This window comes from Ascaphus truei, unplaced genomic scaffold (genome assembly GCF_040206685.1).
Source record: "Ascaphus truei isolate aAscTru1 unplaced genomic scaffold, aAscTru1.hap1 HAP1_SCAFFOLD_752, whole genome shotgun sequence".
NCBI classification, from domain to species: Eukaryota; Metazoa; Chordata; class Amphibia; order Anura; family Ascaphidae; genus Ascaphus; species Ascaphus truei.
Window position 1 is genome coordinate 12,659 of NW_027457087.1, and position 24,293 is coordinate 36,951.

The window sequence follows — 24,293 nt, forward strand, 5'->3', positions numbered from 1 at the left end:
CATCACTCACCCCCATACAGTGTAATAGGGTCACTCTCTTACACACATCACTCACCCCCATACAGTGTAACAGTGTCACTCCCTTACACACATCACTCACCCCCATACAGTGTAATAGGATCACTCTCTTACACACATCCCTCACCCCCATACAGAGTAATAGGGTCACTCTCTTACACACATCACTCACCCCCATACAGTGTAATAGGGTCACTCTCTTACACACATCACTCACCCCCATACAGAGTAATAGGGTCACTCTCTTACACACATCACTCACCCCCATACAGTGTAACAGTGTCACCCTCTTACACACATCACTCACCCCCATACAGAGTAATAGGGTCACTCTCTTACACACATCACTCACCCCCATACAGAGTAATAGGGTCACTCTCTTACACACATCACTCACCCCCATACAGTGTAATAGGGTCACTCTCTTACACACATCACTCACCCCCATACAGTGTAACAGTGTCACTCTCTTACACACATCACTCACCCCCATACAGAGTAATAGGGTCACTCTCTTACACACATCACTCACCCCCATACAGTGTAACAGTGTCACCCTCTTACACACATCACTCACCCCCATACAGTGTAATAGGGTCACTCTCTTACACACATCACTCACCCCCATACAGAGTAATAGGGTCACTCTCTTACACACATCACTCACCCCCATACAGTGTAATAGGGTCACTCTCTTACACACATCACTCACCCCCATACAGTGTAATAGGGTCACTCTCTTACACACATCACTCACCCCCATACAGTGTAATAGGGTCACTCTCTTACACACATCACTCACCCCCATACAGAGTAATAGGGTCACTCTCTTACACACATCACTCACCCCCATACAGTGTAATAGGGTCACTCTCTTACACACATCACTCATCCCCATACAGTGTAATAGGGTCACTCTCTTACACACATCACTCACCCCCATACAGAGTAATAGGGTCACTCTCTTACACACATCACTCACCCCCATACAGTGTAACAGTGTCACCCTCTTACACACATCACTCACCCCCATACAGTGTAATAGGGTCACTCTCTTACACACATCACTCACCCCCATACAGAGTAATAGGGTCACTCTCTTACACACATCACTCACCCCCATACAGTGTAATAGGGTCACTCTCTTACACACATCACTCACCCCCATACAGTGTAACAGTGTCACTCTCTTACACACATCACTCACCCCCATACAGAGTAATAGGGTCACTCTCTTACACACATCACTCACCCCCATACAGTGTAACAGTGTCACCCTCTTACACACATCACTCACCCCCATACAGTGTAATAGGGTCACTCTCTTACACACATCACTCACCCCCATACAGAGTAATAGGGTCACTCTCTTACACACATCACTCACCCCCATACAGTGTAATAGGGTCACTCTCTTACACACATCACTCACCCCCATACAGTGTAATAGGGTCACTCTCTTACACACATCACTCACCCCCATACAGTGTAATAGGGTCACCCTCTTACACACATCACTCACCCCCATACAGTGTAATAGGGTCACTCTCTTACACACATCACTCACCCCCATACAGTGTAACAGTGTCACCCCTCTTACACACACATCACTCACCCCCATACAGTGTAATAGGGTCACTCTCTTACACACATCACTCACCCCCATACAGAGTAATAGGGTCACTCTCTTACACACATCACTCACCCCCATACAGTGTAACAGTGTCACTCTCTTACACACATCACTCACCCCCATACAGTGTAATAGGGTCACTCTCTTACACACATCACTCACCCCCATACAGAGTAATAGGGTCACTCTCTTACACACATCACTCACCCCCATACAGTGTAATAGGGTCACTCTCTTACACACATCACTCACCCCCATACAGTGTAATAGGGTCACTCTCTTACACACATCACTCACCCCCATACAGTGTAATAGGGTCACTCTCTTACACACATCACTCACCCCCATACAGAGTAATAGGGTCACTCTCTTACACACATCACTCACCCCCATACAGTGTAATAGGGTCACTCTCTTACACACATCACTCACCCCCATACAGTGTAATAGGGTCACTCTCTTACACACATCACTCACCCCCATACAGTGTAATAGGGTCACTCTCTTACACACATCACTCACCCCCATACAGTGTAATAGGGTCACTCTCTTACACACATCACTCACCCCCATACAGAGTAATAGGGTCACTCTCTTACACACATCACTCACCCCCATACAGTGTAACAGTGTCACTCTCTTACACACATCACTCACCCCCATACAGAGTAATAGGGTCACTCTCTTACACACATCACTCACCCCCATACAGTGTAATAGGGTCACTCTCTTACACACATCACTCACCCCCATACAGAGTAATAGGGTCACTCTCTTACACACATCACTCACCCCCATACAGAGTAATAGGGTCACTCTCTTACACACATCACTCACCCCCATACAGTGTAATAGGGTCACTCTCTTACACACATCACTCACCCCCATACAGTGTAATAGGGTCACTCTCTTACAACATCACTCACCCCCATACAGTGTAATAGGGTCACTCTCTTACACACATCACTCACCCCCATACAGTGTAATAGGGTCACTCTCTTACACACATCACTCACCCCCATACAGAGTAATAGGGTCACTCTCTTACACACATCACTCACCCCCATACAGAGTAATAGGGTCACTCTCTTACACACATCCCTCACCCCCATACAGTGTAATAGGGTCACTCTCTTACACACATCACTCACCCCCATACAGTGTAATAGGGTCACTCTCTTACACACATCACTCACCCCCATACAGTGTAATAGGGTCACCCTCTTACACACATCACTCACCCCCATACAGTGTAATAGGGTCACTCTCTTACACACATCACTCACCCCCATACAGAGTAATAGGGTCACTCTCTTACACACATCACTCACCCCCATACAGTGTAATAGGGTCACTCTCTTACACACATCACTCACCCCCATACAGAGTAATAGGGTCACTCTCTTACACACATCACTCACCCCCATACAGTGTAATAGGGTCACTCTCTTACACACATCACTCACCCCCATACAGAGTAATAGGGTCACTCTCTTACACACATCACTCACCCCCATACAGTGTAACAGTGTCACCCTCTTACACACATCACTCACCCCCATACAGAGTAATAGGGTCACCCTCTTACACACATCACTCACCCCCATACAGTGTAATAGGGTCACTCTCTTACACACATCACTCACCCCCATACAGAGTAATAGGGTCACTCTCTTACACACATCACTCACCCCCATACAGAGTAATAGGGTCACTCTCTTACACACATCACTCACCCCCATACAGAGTAATAGGGTCACTCTCTTACACACATCACTCACCCCCATACAGTGTAATAGGGTCACTCTCTTACACACATCACTCACCCCCATACAGAGTAATAGGGTCACTCTCTTACACACATCACTCACCCCCATACAGAGTAATAGGGTCACTCTCTTACACACATCCTCACCCCCATACAGTGTAATAGGGTCACTCTCTTACACACATCACTCACCCCCATACAGTGTAATAGGGTCACTCTCTTACACACATCACTCACCCCCATACAGTGTAATAGGGTCACTCTCTTACACACATCACTCACCCCCATACAGTGTAATAGGGTCACTCTCTTACACACATCACTCACCCCCATACAGAGTAATAGGGTCACTCTCTTACACACATCACTCACCCCCATACAGTGTAATAGGGTCACTCTCTTACACACATCACCTCACCCCCATACAGAGTAATAGGGTCACTCTCTTACACACATCACTCACCCCCATACAGTGTAATAGGGTCACTCTCTTACACACATCACTCACCCCCATACAGAGTAATAGGGTCACTCTCTTACACACATCACTCACCCCCATACAGTGTAACAGTGTCACCCTCTTACACACATCACTCACCCCCATACAGTGTAATAGGGTCACTCTCTTACACACATCACTCACCCCCATACAGTGTAATAGGGTCACTCTCTTACACACATCACTCACCCCCATACAGTGTAACAGTGTCACCCTCTTACACACATCACTCACCCCCATACAGTGTAACAGTGTCACTCTCTTACACACATCACTCACCCCCATACAGTGTAACAGTGTCACTCTCTTACACACATCACTCACCCCCATACAGTGTAATAGGGTCACTCTCTTACACACATCACTCACCCCCATACAGTGTAATAGGGTCACTCTCTTACACACATCACTCACCCCCATACAGTGTAATAGTGTCACTCTCTTACACACATCACTCACCCCCATACAGTGTAATAGGGTCACTCTCTTACACACATCACTCACCCCCATACAGTGTAATAGGGTCACTCTCTTACACACATCACTCACCCCCATACAGAGTAACAGTGTCACTCTCTTACACACATCCCTCACCCCCATACAGTGTAACAGTGTCACCCTCTTACACACATCACTCACCCCCATACAGTGTAATAGGGTCACTCTCTTACACACATCACTCACCCCCATACAGTGTAATAGGGTCACTCTCTTACACACATCACTCACCCCCATACAGTGTAATAGGGTCACTCTCTTACACACATCACTCACCCCCATACAGAGTAACAGTGTCACTCTCTTACACACATCCCTCACCCCCATACAGTGTAACAGTGTCACCCTCTTACACACATCACTCACCCCCATACAGTGTAACAGTGTCACTCTCTTACACACATCACTCACCCCCATACAGTGTAACAGTGTCACTCTCTTAAACACATCACTCACCCCCATACAGTGTAATAGTGTCACCCTCTTACACACATCACTCACCCCCATACAGTGTAATAGGGTCACTCTCTTACACACATCACTCACCCCCATACAGTGTAACAGTGTCACCCTCTTACACACATCACTCACCCCCATACAGAGTAATAGGGTCACTCTCTTACACACATCACTCACCCCCATACAGTGTAATAGGGTCACCCTCTTACACACATCACTCACCCCCATACAGTGTAATAGGGTCACCCTCTTACACACATCCCTCACCCCCATACAGAGTAATAGGGTCACTCTCTTACACACATCACTCACCCCCATACAGTGTAACAGTGTCACCCTCTTACACACATCCCTCACCCCCATACAGTGTAACAGTGTCACCCTCTTACACACATCACTCACCCCCATACAGAGTAATAGGGTCACTCTCTTACACACATCACTCACCCCCATACAGTGTAATAGGGTCACCCTCTTACACACATCACTCACCCCCATACAGTGTAATAGGGTCACCCTCTTACACACATCACTCACCCCCATACAGAGTAATAGGGTCACCCTCTTACACACATCACTCACCCCCATACAGTGTAACAGTGTCACCCTCTTACACACATCACTCACCCCCATACAGAGTAATAGGGTCACTCTCTTACACACATCACTCACCCCCATACAGAGTAATAGGGTCACCCTCTTACACACATCACTCACCCCCATACAGTGTAACAGTGTCACCCTCTTACACACATCACTCACCCCCATACAGTGTAATAGGGTCACCCTCTTACACACATCCCTCACCCCCATACAAAGTAATAGGGTCACTCTCTTACACACATCACTCACCCCCATACAGTGTAACAGTGTCACCCTCTTACACACATCACTCACCCCCATACAGAGTAATAGGGTCACCCTCTTACACACATCACTCACCCCCATACAGTGTAATAGTGTCACTCTCTTACACACATCACTCACCCCCATACAGTGTAATAGGGTCACTCTCTTACACACATCACTCACCCCCATACAGTGTAATAGGGTCACTCTCTTACACACATCACTCACCCCCATACAGAGTAATAGGGTCACTCTCTTACACACATCACTCACCCCCATACAGAGTAACAGTGTCACTCTCTTACACACATCACTCACCCCCATACAGTGTAATAGGGTCACTCTCTTACACACATCACTCACCCCCATACAGAGTAATAGGGTCACCCTCTTACACACATCACTCACCCCCATACAGTGTAACAGTGTCACCCTCTTACACACATCACTCACCCCCATACAGTGTAATAGGGTCACCCTCTTACACACATCCCTCACCCCCATACAAAGTAATAGGGTCACTCTCTTACACACATCACTCACCCCCATACAGTGTAATAGGGTCACTCTCTTACACACATCACTCACCCCCATACAGAGTAATAGGGTCACTCTCTTACACACATCACTCACCACCATACAGTGTAACAGGGTCACTCTCTTACACACATCACTCACCCCCATACAGTGTAACAGTGTCACTCTCTTACACACATCACTCACCCCCATACAGTGTAATAGGGTCACTCTCTTACACACATCACTCACCCCCATACAGTGTAACAGTGTCACTCTCTTACACACATCACTCACCCCCATACAGTGTAATAGTGTCACTCTCTTACACACATCACTCACCCCCATACAGTGTAATAGTGTCACTCTCTTACACACATCACTCACCCCCATACAGTGTAATAGGGTCACCCTCTTACACACATCACTCACCCCCATACAGTGTAATAGGGTCACTCTCTTACACACATCACTCACCCCCATACAGTGTAATAGGGTCACTCTCTTACACACATCACTCACCCCCATACAGTGTAACAGTGTCACCCTCTTACACACATCACTCACCCCCATACAGTGTAACAGTGTCACTCTCTTACACACATCACTCACCCCCATACAGTGTAACAGTGTCACTCTCTTACACACATCACTCACCCCCATACAGTGTAATAGGGTCACTCTCTTACACACATCACTCACCCCCATACAGTGTAATAGGGTCACTCTCTTACACACATCACTCACCCCCATACAGTGTAATAGTGTCACTCTCTTACACACATCACTCACCCCCATACAGTGTAATAGGGTCACTCTCTTACACACATCACTCACCCCCATACAGTGTAATAGGGTCACTCTCTTACACACATCACTCACCCCCATACAGAGTAACAGTGTCACTCTCTTACACACATCCCTCACCCCCATACAGTGTAACAGTGTCACCCTCTTACACACATCACTCACCCCCATACAGTGTAATAGGGTCACTCTCTTACACACATCACTCACCCCCATACAGTGTAATAGGGTCACTCTCTTACACACATCACTCACCCCCATACAGTGTAATAGGGTCACTCTCTTACACACATCACTCACCCCCATACAGAGTAACAGTGTCACTCTCTTACACACATCCCTCACCCCCATACAGTGTAACAGTGTCACCCTCTTACACACATCACTCACCCCCATACAGTGTAACAGTGTCACTCTCTTACACACATCACTCACCCCCATACAGTGTAACAGTGTCACTCTCTTAAACACATCACTCACCCCCATACAGTGTAATAGTGTCACCCTCTTACACACATCACTCACCCCCATACAGTGTAATAGGGTCACTCTCTTACACACATCACTCACCCCCATACAGTGTAACAGTGTCACCCTCTTACACACATCACTCACCCCCATACAGAGTAATAGGGTCACTCTCTTACACACATCACTCACCCCCATACAGTGTAATAGGGTCACCCTCTTACACACATCACTCACCCCCATACAGTGTAATAGGGTCACCCTCTTACACACATCCCTCACCCCCATACAGAGTAATAGGGTCACTCTCTTACACACATCACTCACCCCCATACAGTGTAACAGTGTCACCCTCTTACACACATCCCTCACCCCCATACAGTGTAACAGTGTCACCCTCTTACACACATCACTCACCCCCATACAGAGTAATAGGGTCACTCTCTTACACACATCACTCACCCCCATACAGTGTAATAGGGTCACCCTCTTACACACATCACTCACCCCCATACAGTGTAATAGGGTCACCCTCTTACACACATCACTCACCCCCATACAGAGTAATAGGGTCACCCTCTTACACACATCACTCACCCCCATACAGTGTAACAGTGTCACCCTCTTACACACATCACTCACCCCCATACAGAGTAATAGGGTCACTCTCTTACACACATCACTCACCCCCATACAGAGTAATAGGGTCACCCTCTTACACACATCACTCACCCCCATACAGTGTAACAGTGTCACCCTCTTACACACATCACTCACCCCCATACAGTGTAATAGGGTCACCCTCTTACACACATCCCTCACCCCCATACAAAGTAATAGGGTCACTCTCTTACACACATCACTCACCCCCATACAGTGTAACAGTGTCACCCTCTTACACACATCACTCACCCCCATACAGAGTAATAGGGTCACCCTCTTACACACATCACTCACCCCCATACAGTGTAATAGTGTCACTCTCTTACACACATCACTCACCCCCATACAGTGTAATAGGGTCACTCTCTTACACACATCACTCACCCCCATACAGTGTAATAGGGTCACTCTCTTACACACATCACTCACCCCCATACAGAGTAATAGGGTCACTCTCTTACACACATCACTCACCCCCATACAGAGTAACAGTGTCACTCTCTTACACACATCACTCACCCCCATACAGTGTAATAGGGTCACTCTCTTACACACATCACTCACCCCCATACAGAGTAATAGGGTCACCCTCTTACACACATCACTCACCCCCATACAGTGTAACAGTGTCACCCTCTTACACACATCACTCACCCCCATACAGTGTAATAGGGTCACCCTCTTACACACATCCCTCACCCCCATACAAAGTAATAGGGTCACTCTCTTACACACATCACTCACCCCCATACAGTGTAACAGTGTCACCCTCTTACACACATCACTCACCCCCATACAGAGTAATAGGGTCACCCTCTTACACACATCACTCACCCCCATACAGTGTAATAGTGTCACTCTCTTACACACATCACTCACCCCCATACAGTGTAATAGGGTCACTCTCTTACACACATCACTCACCCCCATACAGTGTAATAGGGTCACTCTCTTACACACATCACTCACCCCCATACAGAGTAATAGGGTCACTCTCTTACACACATCACTCACCCCCATACAGAGTAACAGTGTCACTCTCTTACACACATCCCTCACCCCCATACAGTGTAACAGTGTCACCCTCTTACACACATCACTCACCCCCATACAGTGTAACAGTGTCACTCTCTTACACACATCACTCACCCCCATACAGTGTAACAGTGTCACTCTCTTACACACATCACTCACCCCCATACAGTGTAATAGTGTCACCCTCTTACACACATCACTCACCCCCATACAGTGTAATAGGGTCACTCTCTTACACACATCACTCACCCCCATACAGTGTAACAGTGTCACCCTCTTACACACATCACTCACCCCCATACAGAGTAATAGGGTCACTCTCTTACACACATCACTCACCCCCATACAGTGTAATAGGGTCACCCTCTTACACACATCACTCACCCCCATACAGTGTAATAGGGTCACCCTCTTACACACATCCCTCACCCCCATACAGAGTAATAGGGTCACTCTCTTACACACATCACTCACCCCCATACAGTGTAACAGTGTCACCCTCTTACACACATCACTCACCCCCATACAGAGTAATAGGGTCACTCTCTTACACACATCACTCACCCCCATACAGAGTAATAGGGTCACCCTCTTACACACATCACTCACCCCCATACAGTGTAACAGTGTCACCCTCTTACACACATCACTCACCCCCATACAGTGTAATAGGGTCACCCTCTTACACACATCCCTCACCCCCATACAAAGTAATAGGGTCACTCTCTTACACACATCACTCACCCCCATACAGTGTAATAGGGTCACTCTCTTACACACATCACTCACCCCCATACAGTGTAACAGTGTCACCCTCTTACACACATCACTCACCCCCATACAGAGTAATAGGGTCACCCTCTTACACACATCACTCACCCCCATACAGTGTAATAGTGTCACTCTCTTACACACATCACTCACCCCCATACAGTGTAATAGGGTCACTCTCTTACACACATCACTCACCCCCATACAGTGTAATAGGGTCACTCTCTTACACACATCACTCACCCCCATACAGAGTAATAGGGTCACTCTCTTACACACATCACTCACCCCCATACAGAGTAACAGTGTCACTCTCTTACACACATCACTCACCCCCATACAGTGTAATAGGGTCACTCTCTTACACACATCACTCACCCCCATACAGAGTAATAGGGTCACCCTCTTACACACATCACTCACCCCCATACAGTGTAACAGTGTCACCCTCTTACACACATCACTCACCCCCATACAGTGTAATAGGGTCACCCTCTTACACACATCCCTCACCCCCATACAAAGTAATAGGGTCACTCTCTTACACACATCACTCACCCCCATACAGTGTAACAGTGTCACCCTCTTACACACATCACTCACCCCCATACAGAGTAATAGGGTCACCCTCTTACACACATCACTCACCCCCATACAGTGTAATAGTGTCACTCTCTTACACACATCACTCACCCCCATACAGTGTAATAGGGTCACTCTCTTACACACATCACTCACCCCCATACAGTGTAATAGGGTCACTCTCTTACACACATCACTCACCCCCATACAGAGTAATAGGGTCACTCTCTTACACACATCACTCACCCCCATACAGAGTAACAGTGTCACTCTCTTACACACATCCCTCACCCCCATACAGTGTAACAGTGTCACCCTCTTACACACATCACTCACCCCCATACAGTGTAACAGTGTCACTCTCTTACACACATCACTCACCCCCATACAGTGTAACAGTGTCACTCTCTTACACACATCACTCACCCCCATACAGTGTAATAGTGTCACCCTCTTACACACATCACTCACCCCCATACAGTGTAATAGGGTCACTCTCTTACACACATCACTCACCCCCATACAGTGTAACAGTGTCACCCTCTTACACACATCACTCACCCCCATACAGAGTAATAGGGTCACTCTCTTACACACATCACTCACCCCCATACAGTGTAATAGGGTCACCCTCTTACACACATCACTCACCCCCATACAGTGTAATAGGGTCACCCTCTTACACACATCCCTCACCCCCATACAGAGTAATAGGGTCACTCTCTTACACACATCACTCACCCCCATACAGTGTAACAGTGTCACCCTCTTACACACATCACTCACCCCCATACAGAGTAATAGGGTCACTCTCTTACACACATCACTCACCCCCATACAGAGTAATAGGGTCACCCTCTTACACACATCACTCACCCCCATACAGTGTAACAGTGTCACCCTCTTACACACATCACTCACCCCCATACAGTGTAATAGGGTCACCCTCTTACACACATCCCTCACCCCCATACAAAGTAATAGGGTCACTCTCTTACACACATCACTCACCCCCATACAGTGTAACAGTGTCACCCTCTTACACACATCACTCACCCCCATACAGAGTAATAGGGTCACCCTCTTACACACATCACTCACCCCCATACAGTGTAATAGTGTCACCCTCTTACCCCCATATAGGGGGGAGGGAGCGCTTTGAACCGCTCCTAAACGACACGGAAATTATCCTAAGACGTCGTCCCGCTGAAGGCCTTAATAACCCCCTAGGTAAGTGACCCAGGAACCACTAGGACACAGAGCCTGGCACCTCTAGGACTGGCACAGGGGGATATACAGAGCCTGGCACCTCTAGGGCTGGCACAGGGGGATACACAGAGCCTGGCACCTCTAGGGCTGGCACAGGGGGATATACAGAGCCTGGCACCTCTAGGACTGGTACAGGGGAGACACAGAGCCTGGCACCTCTAGGACTGGCACAGGGGGATACACAGAGCCTGGCACCTCTAGGGCTGGCACAGGGGGATACACAGAGCCTGGCACCTCTAGGGCTGGCACAGGGGGATACACAGAGCCTGGCACCTCTAGGGCTGGCACAGGGGGATACACAGAGCCTGGCACCTCTAGGGCTGGCACAGGGGGATATACAGAGCCTGGCACCTCTAGGGCTGGCACAGGGGGATATACAGAGCCTGGCACCTCTAGGACTGGCACAGGGGGATATACAGAGCCTGGCACCTCTAGGGCTGGTACAGGGGGATACACAGAGCCTGGCACCTCTAGGGCTGGCACAGGGGGATATACAGAGCCTGGCACCTCTAGGACTGGTACAGGGGAGACACAGAGCCTGGCACCTCTAGGACTGGCACAGGGGGATATACAGAGCCTGGCACCTGTAGGACTGGCACAGGGGGATACACAGAGCCTGGCACCTCTAGGGCTGGCACAGGGGGATATACAGAGCCTGGCACCTCTAGGGCTGGCACAGGGGGATATACAGAGCCTGGCACCTCTAGGACTGGTACAGGGGGATATACAGAGCCTGGCACCTCTAGGACTGGTACAGGGGGGTATACAGAGCCTGGCACCTCTAGGGCTGGCACAGGGGGATATACAGAGCCTGGCACCTCTAGGGCTGGCACAGGGGGATATACAGAGCCTGGCACCTCTAGGACTGGCACAGGGGGATATACAGAGCCTGGCACCTCTAGGACTGGCACAGGGGGTGCAGAGCCTGGCACCTCTAGGACTGGCACAGGGGGATATACAGAGCCTGGCACCTCTAGGACTGGCACAGGGGGTACACAGAGCCTGGCACCTCTAGGACTGGCACAGGGGGATATACAGAGCCTGGCACCTCTAGGACTGGCACAGGGGGTACACAGAGCCTGGCACCTCTAGGACTGGCACAGGGGGTACACAGAGCCTGGCACCTCTAGTACTGGTACAGGGGGTACACAGAGCCTGGCACCTCTAGGGCTGGCACAGGGGATATACAGAGCCTGGCACCTCTAGGGCTGGCACAGGGGATATACAGAGCCTGGCACCTCTAGGACTGGCACAGGGGGTTATACAGAGCCTGGCACCTCTAGGGCTGGCACAGGGGGATATACAGAGCCTGGCACCTCTAGGGCTGGCACAGGGGGATATACAGAGCCTGGCACCTCTAGGACTGGTACAGGGGGTACACAGAGCCTGAATAACTGCTATTAACCCTCAGTGACCTGGAAGGAGTATTATGATTGGAGGAGTCTGAGTTTGGACAGCCCCATCGCTGCCCTCCTCACCTACCCGCTCACCATGTACCACATCATCACCAAACTGGTCCCCCAGCACTGTAAGTACCTCTAGGACTGGTATCAGGGGCGCATGCGCACACTTCCCAAACTGGCCAATCAGAACGCCCCATTCCAGGGAAACTTCACACCTTTCTGTCCCGCCCCCGGGACGTTCCAGCACTGTGATTGGCCCAGGCTGCTGTCACTCAGACAGCAGATCCCGCCTCCTCTGAATAATCTTCACTGTGTACGCGGGGTTAATGGGGTCAGAGGGACCTACAGTTAAGAGGGCGTCTCACACACGGGGTTCCTATAAGATAATAGGGACAGCGGTGCCCCCCTGTGATGGGATAAGAGGGAGTCTCACACACAGGGGATTCCTATAAGATAATAGGGACAGCGGTGCCCCCCTGTGATGGGATAAGAGGGCGTCTCACACACGGGGTTCCTATAAGATAATAGGGACAGCGGTGCCTCCCTGTGATGGGATAAGAGGGCGTCTCACACACGGGATTCCTATAAGGTAATAGGGACAGCGGTGCCTCCCTGTGATGGGATAAGAGGGCGTCTCACACACGGGGTTCCTATAAGATAATAGGGTCAGCGGCGCCCCCCTGTGATGGGTCACTAACCTTTGCCCTCTGACCCTTTAGTTCCTGAGCTAAACATCTTAAAGAAACAGTCGCTCAAAATCCATGTTATAGAAGCAAGTCGGGAGTATGAGAATATCCTGCTATTTTGGGTAAGGACAGTATCTCTCCCCCTCTCTTCCTCTCAACCCCCCCCCCTCTCTCCCCCCTTTCTCTCTCCCTCCCACTCTCTTTTGAAGCCCCCCATCTCTGCCCCCCTGCCTCTCTCTCTCCCCTTCTCTCTCCTCCTCTCTCTGCCTCCCCCTCCCTCTCTCCCCTTTCCCCTGTCTCCCCTTCCCCCTCTCTCCCCTTCCCCCTCTCTCCCCTTCCCCCTCTCTCTCCCCTTCCCCCTCTCTCTCCCCTTCCCCCCCTCTCTCCCCTTCCCCCCTCTCTCCCCTTCCCCCTCTCTCTCCCCTTCCCCCTCTCTCTCCCCTTCCCCCTCTCTCTCCCCTTCCCCCTCTCTCCCCTTCCCCCTCTCTCTCCCCTTCCCCCTCTCTCTCCCCTCCCCCCTCTCTCTCTCCTTCCCCCTCTCTCCCCTCCCCCCTCTCTCTCTCCCTCCCCCCTCTCTCTCTCCCTCCCCCCCTGCCTCTCTCTCTCCCCTTCTCTCTCCCCTCCTCTCTCTCTGCCTCCCCCTCCCTCTCACCCCTTCCCCCTGTCTCCCTTCCCCCTGTCTCCCCTTCCCCTGTCTCCCCTTCCCCCTCTCTCCCCTTCCCCCTCTCTCCCCTTCCCCCCCTCTCTCCCCTTCCCCCTCTCTCTCCCCTCCCCCCTCTCTCTCCCCTTCCCCCTCTCTCCCCTTCCCCTCTCTCTCCCTCCCCCCTGCCTCTCTCTCCCCTTCTCTCTCCTTCTCTCTCCCCTCCTCTCTCTCTGCCTCCCCCTCCCTCTCACCCCTTCCCCCTGTCTCCCCTTCCCCCTGTCTCCCCTTCCCCCTCTCTCCCCTTCCCCCTCTCTCCCCTTCCCCATATCTCCCCTTCCCCCTCTCTCCCCTTCCCCCCTCTCTCCCCTTCCCCCCTCTCTCCCCTTCCCCCTCTCTCCCCTTCCCCCCTCTCTCCCCTTCCCCCTCTCTCTCCCCTTCCCCCTCTCTCTCCCCTTCCCCCTCTCTCTCCCCTTCCCCCTCTCTCCCCTTCCCCCTCTCTCTCCCCTTCCCCCTCTCTCTCCCCTTCCCCTTCTCTCTCTCCCTCCCCCCCTGCCTCTCTCTCTCCCCTTCTCTCTCCTTCTCTCTCCCCCCTCTCTCTCTGCCTCCCCCTCCCTCTCTCCCCTTCCCCCTGTCACCCTTCCCCCTCTCTCTCCCCTTCCCCCTCTCTCTCCCCTTCCCCCTCTCTCCCCTTCCCCTCTCTCCCTCCCCCCTGCCTCTCTCTCTCCCCTTCTCTCTCCTCTCTCCCCTCCTTTCTCTCTGCCTCCCCTCCCTCTCTCCCCTTCCACCCTTCCCCCTCTCTCTCCCCTTCCCCCTCTCTCTCCCCTTCCCCCTCTCTCTCCCCTTCCCCCTCTCTCTCCCCTTCCCCCTCTCTCTCCCCTTCCCCCTCTCTCTCCCCTTCCCCCTCTCTCCCCTTCCCCTCTCTCCCTCCCCCCTGCCTCTCTCTCTCCCCTTCTCTCTCCTCTCTCCCCTCCTTTCTCTCTGCCTCCCCCTCCCTCTCTCCCCTTCCCCCTGTCACCCTTCCCCCTCTCTCTCCCCTTCCCCCTCTCTCTCCCCTTTCCCCCTCTCTCTCCCCTTCCCCCTCTCTCTTCCCTTCCCCCTCTCTCTCCCCTTCCCCCTCTCTCTCCCCTTCCCCTCTCTCTCCCCTTCCCCCCCTCTCCCCTTCCCCCTCTCTCTCCCCTTCCCCCTCTCTCTCTCTCCCTCCCCCCCCCTGCTTCTATCCTTCCCCTGCCCTTGGGGCAGTTATGTGTCCTCACTGCCCCGTGGTGACATTGTGCCCCGGGTGGGGGTATCATGGCAGGAGCTGTCCGTGCTGATGCCCCATGTCCTGCTGGAGTTGGTGTTTGTGGGGGAGTCTCTACCTGCGGAGGAAGACGAGAGGCACTTTATGCTCCAGAGAAAGGTGGGGAGTGGGGAGAGAGGGAAGGAGGTGAGAGGAGGGGAGGGAGGGGAAGGGATGGGAAAGGGAGGAAGGGGGAGGGGAAAGGAGGAAGAAGAGACAGAGGGGGAGAGATCAGGGGGAGATCGAGAGAGAAAGAGGGGAGAGAGGAGGGGGAGAGAGGGAAGGGAGGAGGGAGAGGTGGGAGATGGGAAGAAGGGAGAGGAGGGAGACATGAGAGGGAAAGAGGAGAGAGGGGGAAGGAGGGAGGGAGGGGGGGAGACAGGGAGGGGAGGAGGTGATGGGGGGGGAAGAGAGGGAAGGGAGGAGGGAGAGGTGGGAGATGGGGAGAAGGGAGAGGAGGGAGACATGAGAGAGGGAAGGAGGGAGGAGGGAGGGGGGAGACAGGGAGGGGAGGAGGTGAGAGGGGGAAGGAGGGAGGAGGGAGGGGGGGAGACAGGGAGGGGAGGAGGTGAGAGGGGGAAGGAGGGAGGAGGGTGGGGGGGAGACAGGGAGGGGAGGAGGTGAGAGGGGGAAGGAGGGAGGAGGGAGGGGGGGAGACAGGGAGGGGAGGAGGTGAGAGGAGGAGGAGGGAGGGGGGGAGACAGGGGGGGAGACAGGGAGGGAGGAGGTGAGAGGGGGGGAGACAGGGAGGGGAGATAGGTGAGAGGGGGAAGGAGGGAGGAGGGAGGGGGGGACACAGGTGACAGGAGGGGGAGACTAATATTATTACTCCTGTATTAACCCCCGCAGGGCTCAGAAGTGGTTTGCTCCGATCTCACCTTTCCCGGAAAGGACAGAGGGGGGCGGGGCATACAGGTCAAAGTTCACGCCCGCCCCTATCCTTCCCTGCAGGCTGCCAAACCGGACCTCGTGATTGGTCGGTTACTATAGCTCCGTCCCCTTCAATAATCACTAAGGGCCTCATGCAGAGAGCAGCGCTAACAGGGAAAGCGGCATGTTTTGGCGAAATCTGCCTGTAGAAAGGCAGGTAATGGCGAGTTTTGAAAGAAGCGCCTTTTTTTTTTTTTATTTGCAAATCTCGCCGCGCGCCTGGCGAGAACCTAAATCTCTCCAGTGTTGAAAACGGCCGTATTCAGAGAGGCGCGATCGCCATCTAGCGGCTGTTCGCGCCAAAAAAATGGCGCAATTTTCAACATTTTGCTTCGCCAACAAAATTGGGCAAGAAGCTGGCGCTCGGCGGCCGCAGGGGGAGAAAAAAAGAAAAAACGCGATTTTTTTACAACAAGTTTCAACAGCGCGCATAGCGAAACTCTCCATATGCAGACAGGATTCTAAATGCAGTTTTATGCAGTTTTATGCCCTTTCTGCATATGGAGATTAAATCACGCCAAAAAAGGTACTATTTATTACTATTTATTACTATCTCCAATTAATTCCACCGCTGCTCTCTGCATGAGGCCCTAAGCTGCTATTATTTATCTATCTATCTATCTATCTGTCTGTCTGTCTGTCTGTCTGTCTGTCTGTCTGTGTATCTATCTATCTGTGTATCTATCTATCTGTGTATCTATCTGTGTATCTATATATCTGTGTATCTATCTATCTGTGTATCTATCTATCTGTGTATCTATCTGTGTATCTATATATATGTGTATCTATCTATCTGTGTATCTATCTATCTGTGTATCTATCTGTGTATCTATATATCTGTGTATCTATCTATCTGTGTATCTATCTATCTGTCTGTCTGTCTGTCTGTCTGTCTGTCTGTCTGTCTGTCTATCTGTGTATCTGTGTATCTGTGTATCTATATATCTGTGTATCTATCTATCTATCTATCTATCTATCTATCTATCTATCTATCTATCTATCTATCTATCTATCTATCTATCTATCTATCTATCTATCTATCTATCTATCTATCTATCTATCTGTGTATCTATCTGTCTGTGTATCTATCTGTCTGTGTATCTGTCTATCTGTCTGTCTGTCTGTCTGTCTGTCTGTGTATCTATCTATCTATCTATCTATCTATCTATCTATCTATCTATCTATCTATCTATCTATCTATCTATCTATCTATCTATCTATCTGTGTATCTATCTATCTGTGTATCTATCTGTCTGTGTATCTATCTATCTGTGTATCTATCTGTCTGTGTATCTATCTATCTGTCTGTCTGTCTGTCTGTCTGTCTGTCTGTCTGTCTGTCTGTCTGTGTATCTATCTATCTGTGTATCTATCTATCTGTGTATCTATCTATCTGTGTATCTATCTGTCTGTGTATCTGTGTATCTGTGTATCTGTGTATCTGTGTATCTGTGTATCTGTGTATCTGTGTATCTATCTGTCTGTGTATCTGTGTATCTGTGTATCTGTGTATCTGTGTATCTGTGTATCTGTGTATCTGTGTATCTATCTGTCTGTGTATCTGTGTATCTGTGTATCTGTGTATCTGTGTATCTGTGTATCTGTGTATCTGTGTATCTACCTGTCTCTGTATCTACCTGTCTGTGTATCTATGTGTGTATCTACCTGTCTGTGTATCTATGTGTGTATCTATCTATCTGTGTTGGGGCAGGACGGCCTCGTGGTAGGTCAGTAAGACACCAAATAGTGGGTTAAGCTGTAATTCCAGTGGTTTATTGTGTACAATAACAACCAAACATTAGTAACACTGTTAAGAAAACCAAACCATAAAATAAAACCCTACTCCCCTTGGGAGACTGACTACACAGCAGCTCCCTATCTACCTGGCTGGCCAGCTAAGCCAGTTACCTGCCCCAAAACACACAACACAACACTATGCAAATGTCATATGAGAATATCTGCCAGTTGCTGGGGAATCCCGCCCCGGTCTCCCGGTATTTCGCTCAGCAGGATTGGAACGCCGGTTCCTTGTTCCTCCCGGGTGGGGAATCCCGCCCCGGTCTCCCGGTATTTCGCTCAGCAGGATTGGAACGCCGGTTCCTTGTTCCTCCCGGGTGGTGAATCCCGCCCCGGTCTCCCGGTATTTCCCTCAGCAGGATGGGAACGCCGGTTCCTTGTTCCTCCCGGGTGGGGAATCCCGCCCCGGTCTCCCGGTATTTCCCTCAGCAGGATGGGAACGCCGGTTCCTTGTTCCTCCCGGGTGGGGAATCCCGCCCCGGTCTCCCGGTATTTCGCTCAGCAGGATTGGAACGCCGGTTCCTTGTTCCTCCCGGGTGGGGAATCCCGCCCCGGTCTCCCGGTATTTCCCTCAGCAGGATGGGAACGCCGGTTCATTGTTCCTCCCGGGTGGGGAATCCCGCCCCGGTCTCCCGGTATTTCCCTCAGCAGGATGGGAACGCCGGTTCCTTGTTCCTCCCGGGTGGGGAATCCCGCTCCGGTCTCCCGGTATTTCGCTCAGCAGGATTGGAACGCCGGTTCCTTGTTCCTCCCGGGTGGGGAATCCCGCCCCGGTCTCCCGGTATTTCCCTCAGCAGGATGGGAACGCCGGTTCCTTGTTCCTCCCGGGTGGGGAATCCCGCCCCGGTCTCCCGGTATTTCCCTCAGCAGGATGGGAACGCCGGTTCCTTGTTCCTCCCGGGTGGGGAATCCCGCCCCGGTCTCCCGGTATTTCGCTCAGCAGGATTGAAACACCGGTTCCTTGCTCCTCCCGGGTGGGGAATCCCGCCCCGGTCTCCCGGTATTTCGCTCAGCAGGATGGGAACGCCGGTTCCTTGTTCATCCCGGGTGGGGAATCCCGCCCCGGTCTCCGGGTATTTCGCTCAGCAGGATTGGAACGCCGGTTCCTTGTTCCTCCCGGGTGGGGAATCCCGCCCCGGTCTCCCGGTATTTCCCTCAGCAGGATGGGAATGCCGGTTCCTTGTTCCTCCCGGGTGGGGAATCCCGCCCCGGTCTCCCGGTATTTCCCTCAGCAGGATGGGAACGCCGGTTCCTTGTTCCTCCCGGGTGGGGAATCCCGCCCCGGTCTCCCGGTATTTCCCTCAGCAGGATGGGAACGCCGGTTCCTTGTTCCTCCCGGGTGGGGAATCCCGCCCCGGTCTCCCGGTATTTCCCTCAGCAGGATGGGAACGCCGGTTCCTTGTTCCTCCCGGGTGGGGAATCCCGCCCGGTCTCCCGGTATTTCCCTCAGCAGGATGGGAACGCCGGTTACTTGTTCCTCCCGGGTGGGGAATCCCGCCCCGGTCTCCCGGTATTTCGCTCAGCAGGATGGGAACGCCGGTTCCTTGTTCCTCCCGGGTGGGGAATCCCGCCCCGGTCTCCCGGTATTTCGCTCAGCAGGATGGGAACGCCGGTTCCTTGTTCCTCCCGGGTGGGGAATCCCGCCCCGGTCTCCCGGTATTTCCCTCAGCAGGATGGGAACGCCGGTTCCTTGTTCCTCCCGGGTGGGGAATCCCGCCCCCGTCTCCAGGTATTTCGCTCAGCAGGATGGGAACGCCGGTTCCTTGTTCCTCCCGGGTGGGGAATCCCGCCCCGGTCTCCCGGTATTTCCCTCAGCAGGATGGGAACGCCGGTTCCTTGTTCCTCCCGGGTGGGGAATCCCGCCCCGGTCTCCCGGTATTTCCCTCAGCAGGATTGGAACGCCGGTTCCTTGTTCCTCCCGGGTGGGGAATCCCGTCCCGGTCTCCCGGTATTTCCCTCAGCAGGATGGGAACGCCGGTTCCTTGTTCCTCCCGGGTGGGGAATCCCGCCCCGGTCTCCCGGTATTTCGCTCAGCAGGATGGGAATGCCGGTTCCTTGTTCCTCCCGGGTGGGGAATCCCGCCCCGGTCTCCCGGTATTTCGCTCAGCAGGATGGGAACGCCGGTTCCTTGTTCCTCCCGGGTGGGGAATCCCGCCCCGGTCTCCCGGTATTTCGCTCAGCAGGATTGGAACGCCGGTTCCTTGTTCCTCCCGGGTGGGGAATCCCGCCCCGGTCTCCCGGTATTTCCCTCAGCAGGATGGGAACGCCGGTTCCTTGTTCCTCCCGGGTGGGGAATCCCGCCCCGGTCTCCCGGTATTTCCCTCAGCAGGATGGGAACGCCGGTTCCTTGTTCCTCCCGGGTGGGGAATCCCGCCCCGGTCTCCCGGTATTTCGCTCAGCAGGATTGGAACGCCGGTTCCTTGTTCCTCCCGGGTGGGGAATCCCGCCCCGGTCTCCCGGTATTTCCCTCAGCAGGATGGGAACGCCGGTTCATTGTTCCTCCCGGGTGGGGAATCCCGCCCCGGTCTCCCGGTATTTCCCTCAGCAGGATGGGAACGCCGGTTCCTTGTTCCTCCCGGGTGGGGAATCCCGCTCCGGTCTCCCGGTATTTCGCTCAGCAGGATTGGAACGCCGGTTCCTTGTTCCTCCCGGGTGGGGAATCCCGCCCCGGTCTCCCGGTATTTCCCTCAGCAGGATGGGAACGCCGGTTCCTTGTTCCTCCCGGGTGGGGAATCCCGCCCCGGTCTCCCGGTATTTCCCTCAGCAGGATGGGAACGCCGGTTCCTTGTTCCTCCCGGATGGGGAATCCCGCCCCGGTCTCCCGGTATTTCGCTCAGCAGGATTGAAACACCGGTTCCTTGCTCCTCCCGGGTGGGGAATCCCGCCCCGGTCTCCCGGTATTTCGCTCAGCAGGATGGGAACGCCGGTTCCTTGTTCATCCCGGGTGGGGAATCCCGCCCCGGTCTCCGGGTATTTCGCTCAGCAGGATTGGAACGCCGGTTCCTTGTTCCTCCCGGGTGGGGAATCCCGCCCCGGTCTCCCGGTATTTCCCTCAGCAGGATGGGAATGCCGGTTCCTTGTTCCTCCCGGGTGGGGAATCCCGCCCCGGTCTCCCGGTATTTCCCTCAGCAGGATGGGAACGCCGGTTCCTTGTTCCTCCCGGGTGGGGAATCCCGCCCCGGTCTCCCGGTATTTCCCTCAGCAGGATGGGAACGCCGGTTCCTTGTTCCTCCCGGGTGGGGAATCCCGCCCCGGTCTCCCGGTATTTCCCTCAGCAGGATGGGAACGCCGGTTCCTTGTTCCTCCCGGGTGGGGAATCCCGCCCGGTCTCCCGGTATTTCCCTCAGCAGGATGGGAACGCCGGTTACTTGTTCCTCCCGGGTGGGGAATCCCGCCCCGGTCTCCCGGTATTTCGCTCAGCAGGATGGGAACGCCGGTTCCTTGTTCCTCCCGGGTGGGGAATCCCGCCCCGGTCTCCCGGTATTTCGCTCAGCAGGATGGGAACGCCGGTTCCTTGTTCCTCCCGGGTGGGGAATCCCGCCCCGGTCTCCCGGTATTTCCCTCAGCAGGATGGGAACGCCGGTTCCTTGTTCCTCCCGGGTGGGGAATCCCGCCCCCGTCTCCAGGTATTTCGCTCAGCAGGATGGGAACGCCGGTTCCTTGTTCCTCCCGGGTGGGGAATCCCGCCCCGGTCTCCCGGTATTTCCCTCAGCAGGATGGGAACGCCGGTTCCTTGTTCCTCCCGGGTGGGAATCCCGCCCCGGTCTCCCGGTATTTCCCTCAGCAGGATTGGAACGCCGGTTCCTTGTTCCTCCCGGGTGGGAATCCCGTCCCGGTCTCCCGGTATTTCCCTCAGCAGGATGGGAACGCCGGTTCCTTGTTCCTCCCGGGTGGGGAATCCCGCCCCGGTCTCCCGGTATTTCGCTCAGCAGGATGGGAATGCCGGTTCCTTGTTCCTCCCGGGTGGGGAATCCCGCCCCGGTCTCCCGGTATTTCGCTCAGCAGGATGGGAACGCCGGTTCCTTGTTCCTCCCGGGTGGGGAATCCCGCCCCGGTCTCCCGGTATTTCGCTCAGCAGGATTGGAACGCCGGTTCCTTGTTCCTCCCGGGTGGGGAATCCCGCCCCGGTCTCCCGGTATTTCCCTCAGCAGGATGGGAACGCCGGTTCCTTGTTCCTCCCGGGTGGGGAATCCCGCCCCGGTCTCCCGGTATTTCCCTCAGCAGGATGGGAACGCCGGTTCCTTGTTCCTCCCGGGTGGGAATCCCGCCCCGGTCTCCCGGTATTTCCCTCAGCAGGATTGGAACGCCGGTTCCTTGTTCCTCCCGGGTGGGAATCCCGCCCCGGTCTCCCGGTATTTCGCTCAGCAGGATGGGAACGCCGGTTCCTTGTTCCTCCCGGGTGGGGAATCCCGCCCCGGTCTCCCGGTATTTCGCTCAGCAGGATTGGAACGCCGGTTCCTTGTTCCTCCCGGGTGGGGAATCCCGCCCCGGTCTCCCGGTATTTCGCTCAGCAGGATGGGAACGCCGGTTCCTTGTTCCTCCCGGGTGGGGAATCCCGCCCCGGTCTCCCGGTATTTCCCTCAGCAGGATGGGAACGCCGGTTCCTTGTTCCTCCCGGGTGGGGAATCCCGCCCCGGTCTCCCGGTATTTCCCTCAGCAGGATGGGAACGCCGGTTCCTTGTTCCTCCCGGGTGGGGAATCCCGCCCCGGTCTCCCGGTATTTCGCTCAGCAGGATTGGAACGCCGGTTCCTTGTTCCTCCCGGGTGGGGAATCCCGCCCCGGTCTCCGGGTATTTCGCTCAGCAGGATTGGAACGCCGGTTCCTTGTTCCTCCCGGGTGGGGAATCCCGCCCCGGTCTCCCGGTATTTCCCTCAGCAGGATGGGAACGCCGGTTCCTTGTTCCTCCCGGGTGGGGAATCCCGCCCCGGTCTCCCGGTATTTCCCTCAGCAGGATGGGAACGCCGGTTCCTTGTTCCTCCCGGGTGGGGAATCCCGCCCCGGTCTCCCGGTATTTCGCTCAGCAGGATGGGAACGCCGGTTCCTTGTTCCTCCCGGGTGGGGAATCCCGCCCCGGTCTCCCGGTATTTCGCTCAGCAGGATTGGAACGCCGGTTCCTTGTTCCTCCCGGGTGGGGAATCCCACCCCGGTCTCCCGGTATTTCCCTCAGCAGGATGGGAACGCCGGTTCCTTGTTCCTCCCGGGTGGGGAATCCCGCCCCGGTCTCCCGGTATTTCGCTCAGCAGGATGGGAACGCCGGTTCCTTGTTCCTCCCGGGTGGGGAATCCCGCCCCGGTCTCCCGGTATTTCCCTCAGCAGGATGGGAATGCCGGTTCCTTGTTCCTCCCGGGTGGGGAATCCCGCCCCGGTCTCCCGGTATTTCGCTCAGCAGGATGGGAACGCCGGTTCCTTGTTCCTCCCGGGTGGGGAATCCCGCCCCGGTCTCCGGGTATTTCGCTCAGCAGGATTGGAACGCCGGTTCCTTGTTCCTCCCGGGTGGGGAATCCCGCCCCGGTCTCCCGGTATTTCTCTCAGCAGGATGGGAACGCCGGTTCCTTGTTCCTCCCGGGTGGGGAATCCCGCCCCGGTCTCCCGGTATTTCGCTCAGCAGGATGGGAACGCCGGTTCCTTGTTCCTCCCGGGTGGGGAATCCCGCCCCGGTCTCCCGGTATTTCGCTCAGCAGGATTGGAACGCCGGTTCCTTGTTCCTCCCGGGTGGGGA

The 24,293-nt window shown here is 53.8% G+C and overlaps 1 protein-coding gene across 1 annotated transcript in view; it reads left to right on the forward strand.

Annotated features, from left to right (window-relative positions):
• ZMYND15 (zinc finger MYND-type containing 15) overlaps positions 1-24,293 on the forward strand; it is a gene marked incomplete at its 5' end in the record, with an annotated part of 57,857 nt that overhangs the window by 11,977 nt on the left and 21,587 nt on the right. Inside the window, 5 exon segments of the mRNA XM_075584803.1 lie at positions 11,710-11,796; positions 13,247-13,363; positions 13,958-14,046; positions 15,865-15,966; positions 16,696-16,822. Coding sequence (XP_075440918.1) covers positions 11,710-11,796; positions 13,247-13,363; positions 13,958-14,046; positions 15,865-15,966; positions 16,696-16,822 — 522 coding nt within the window.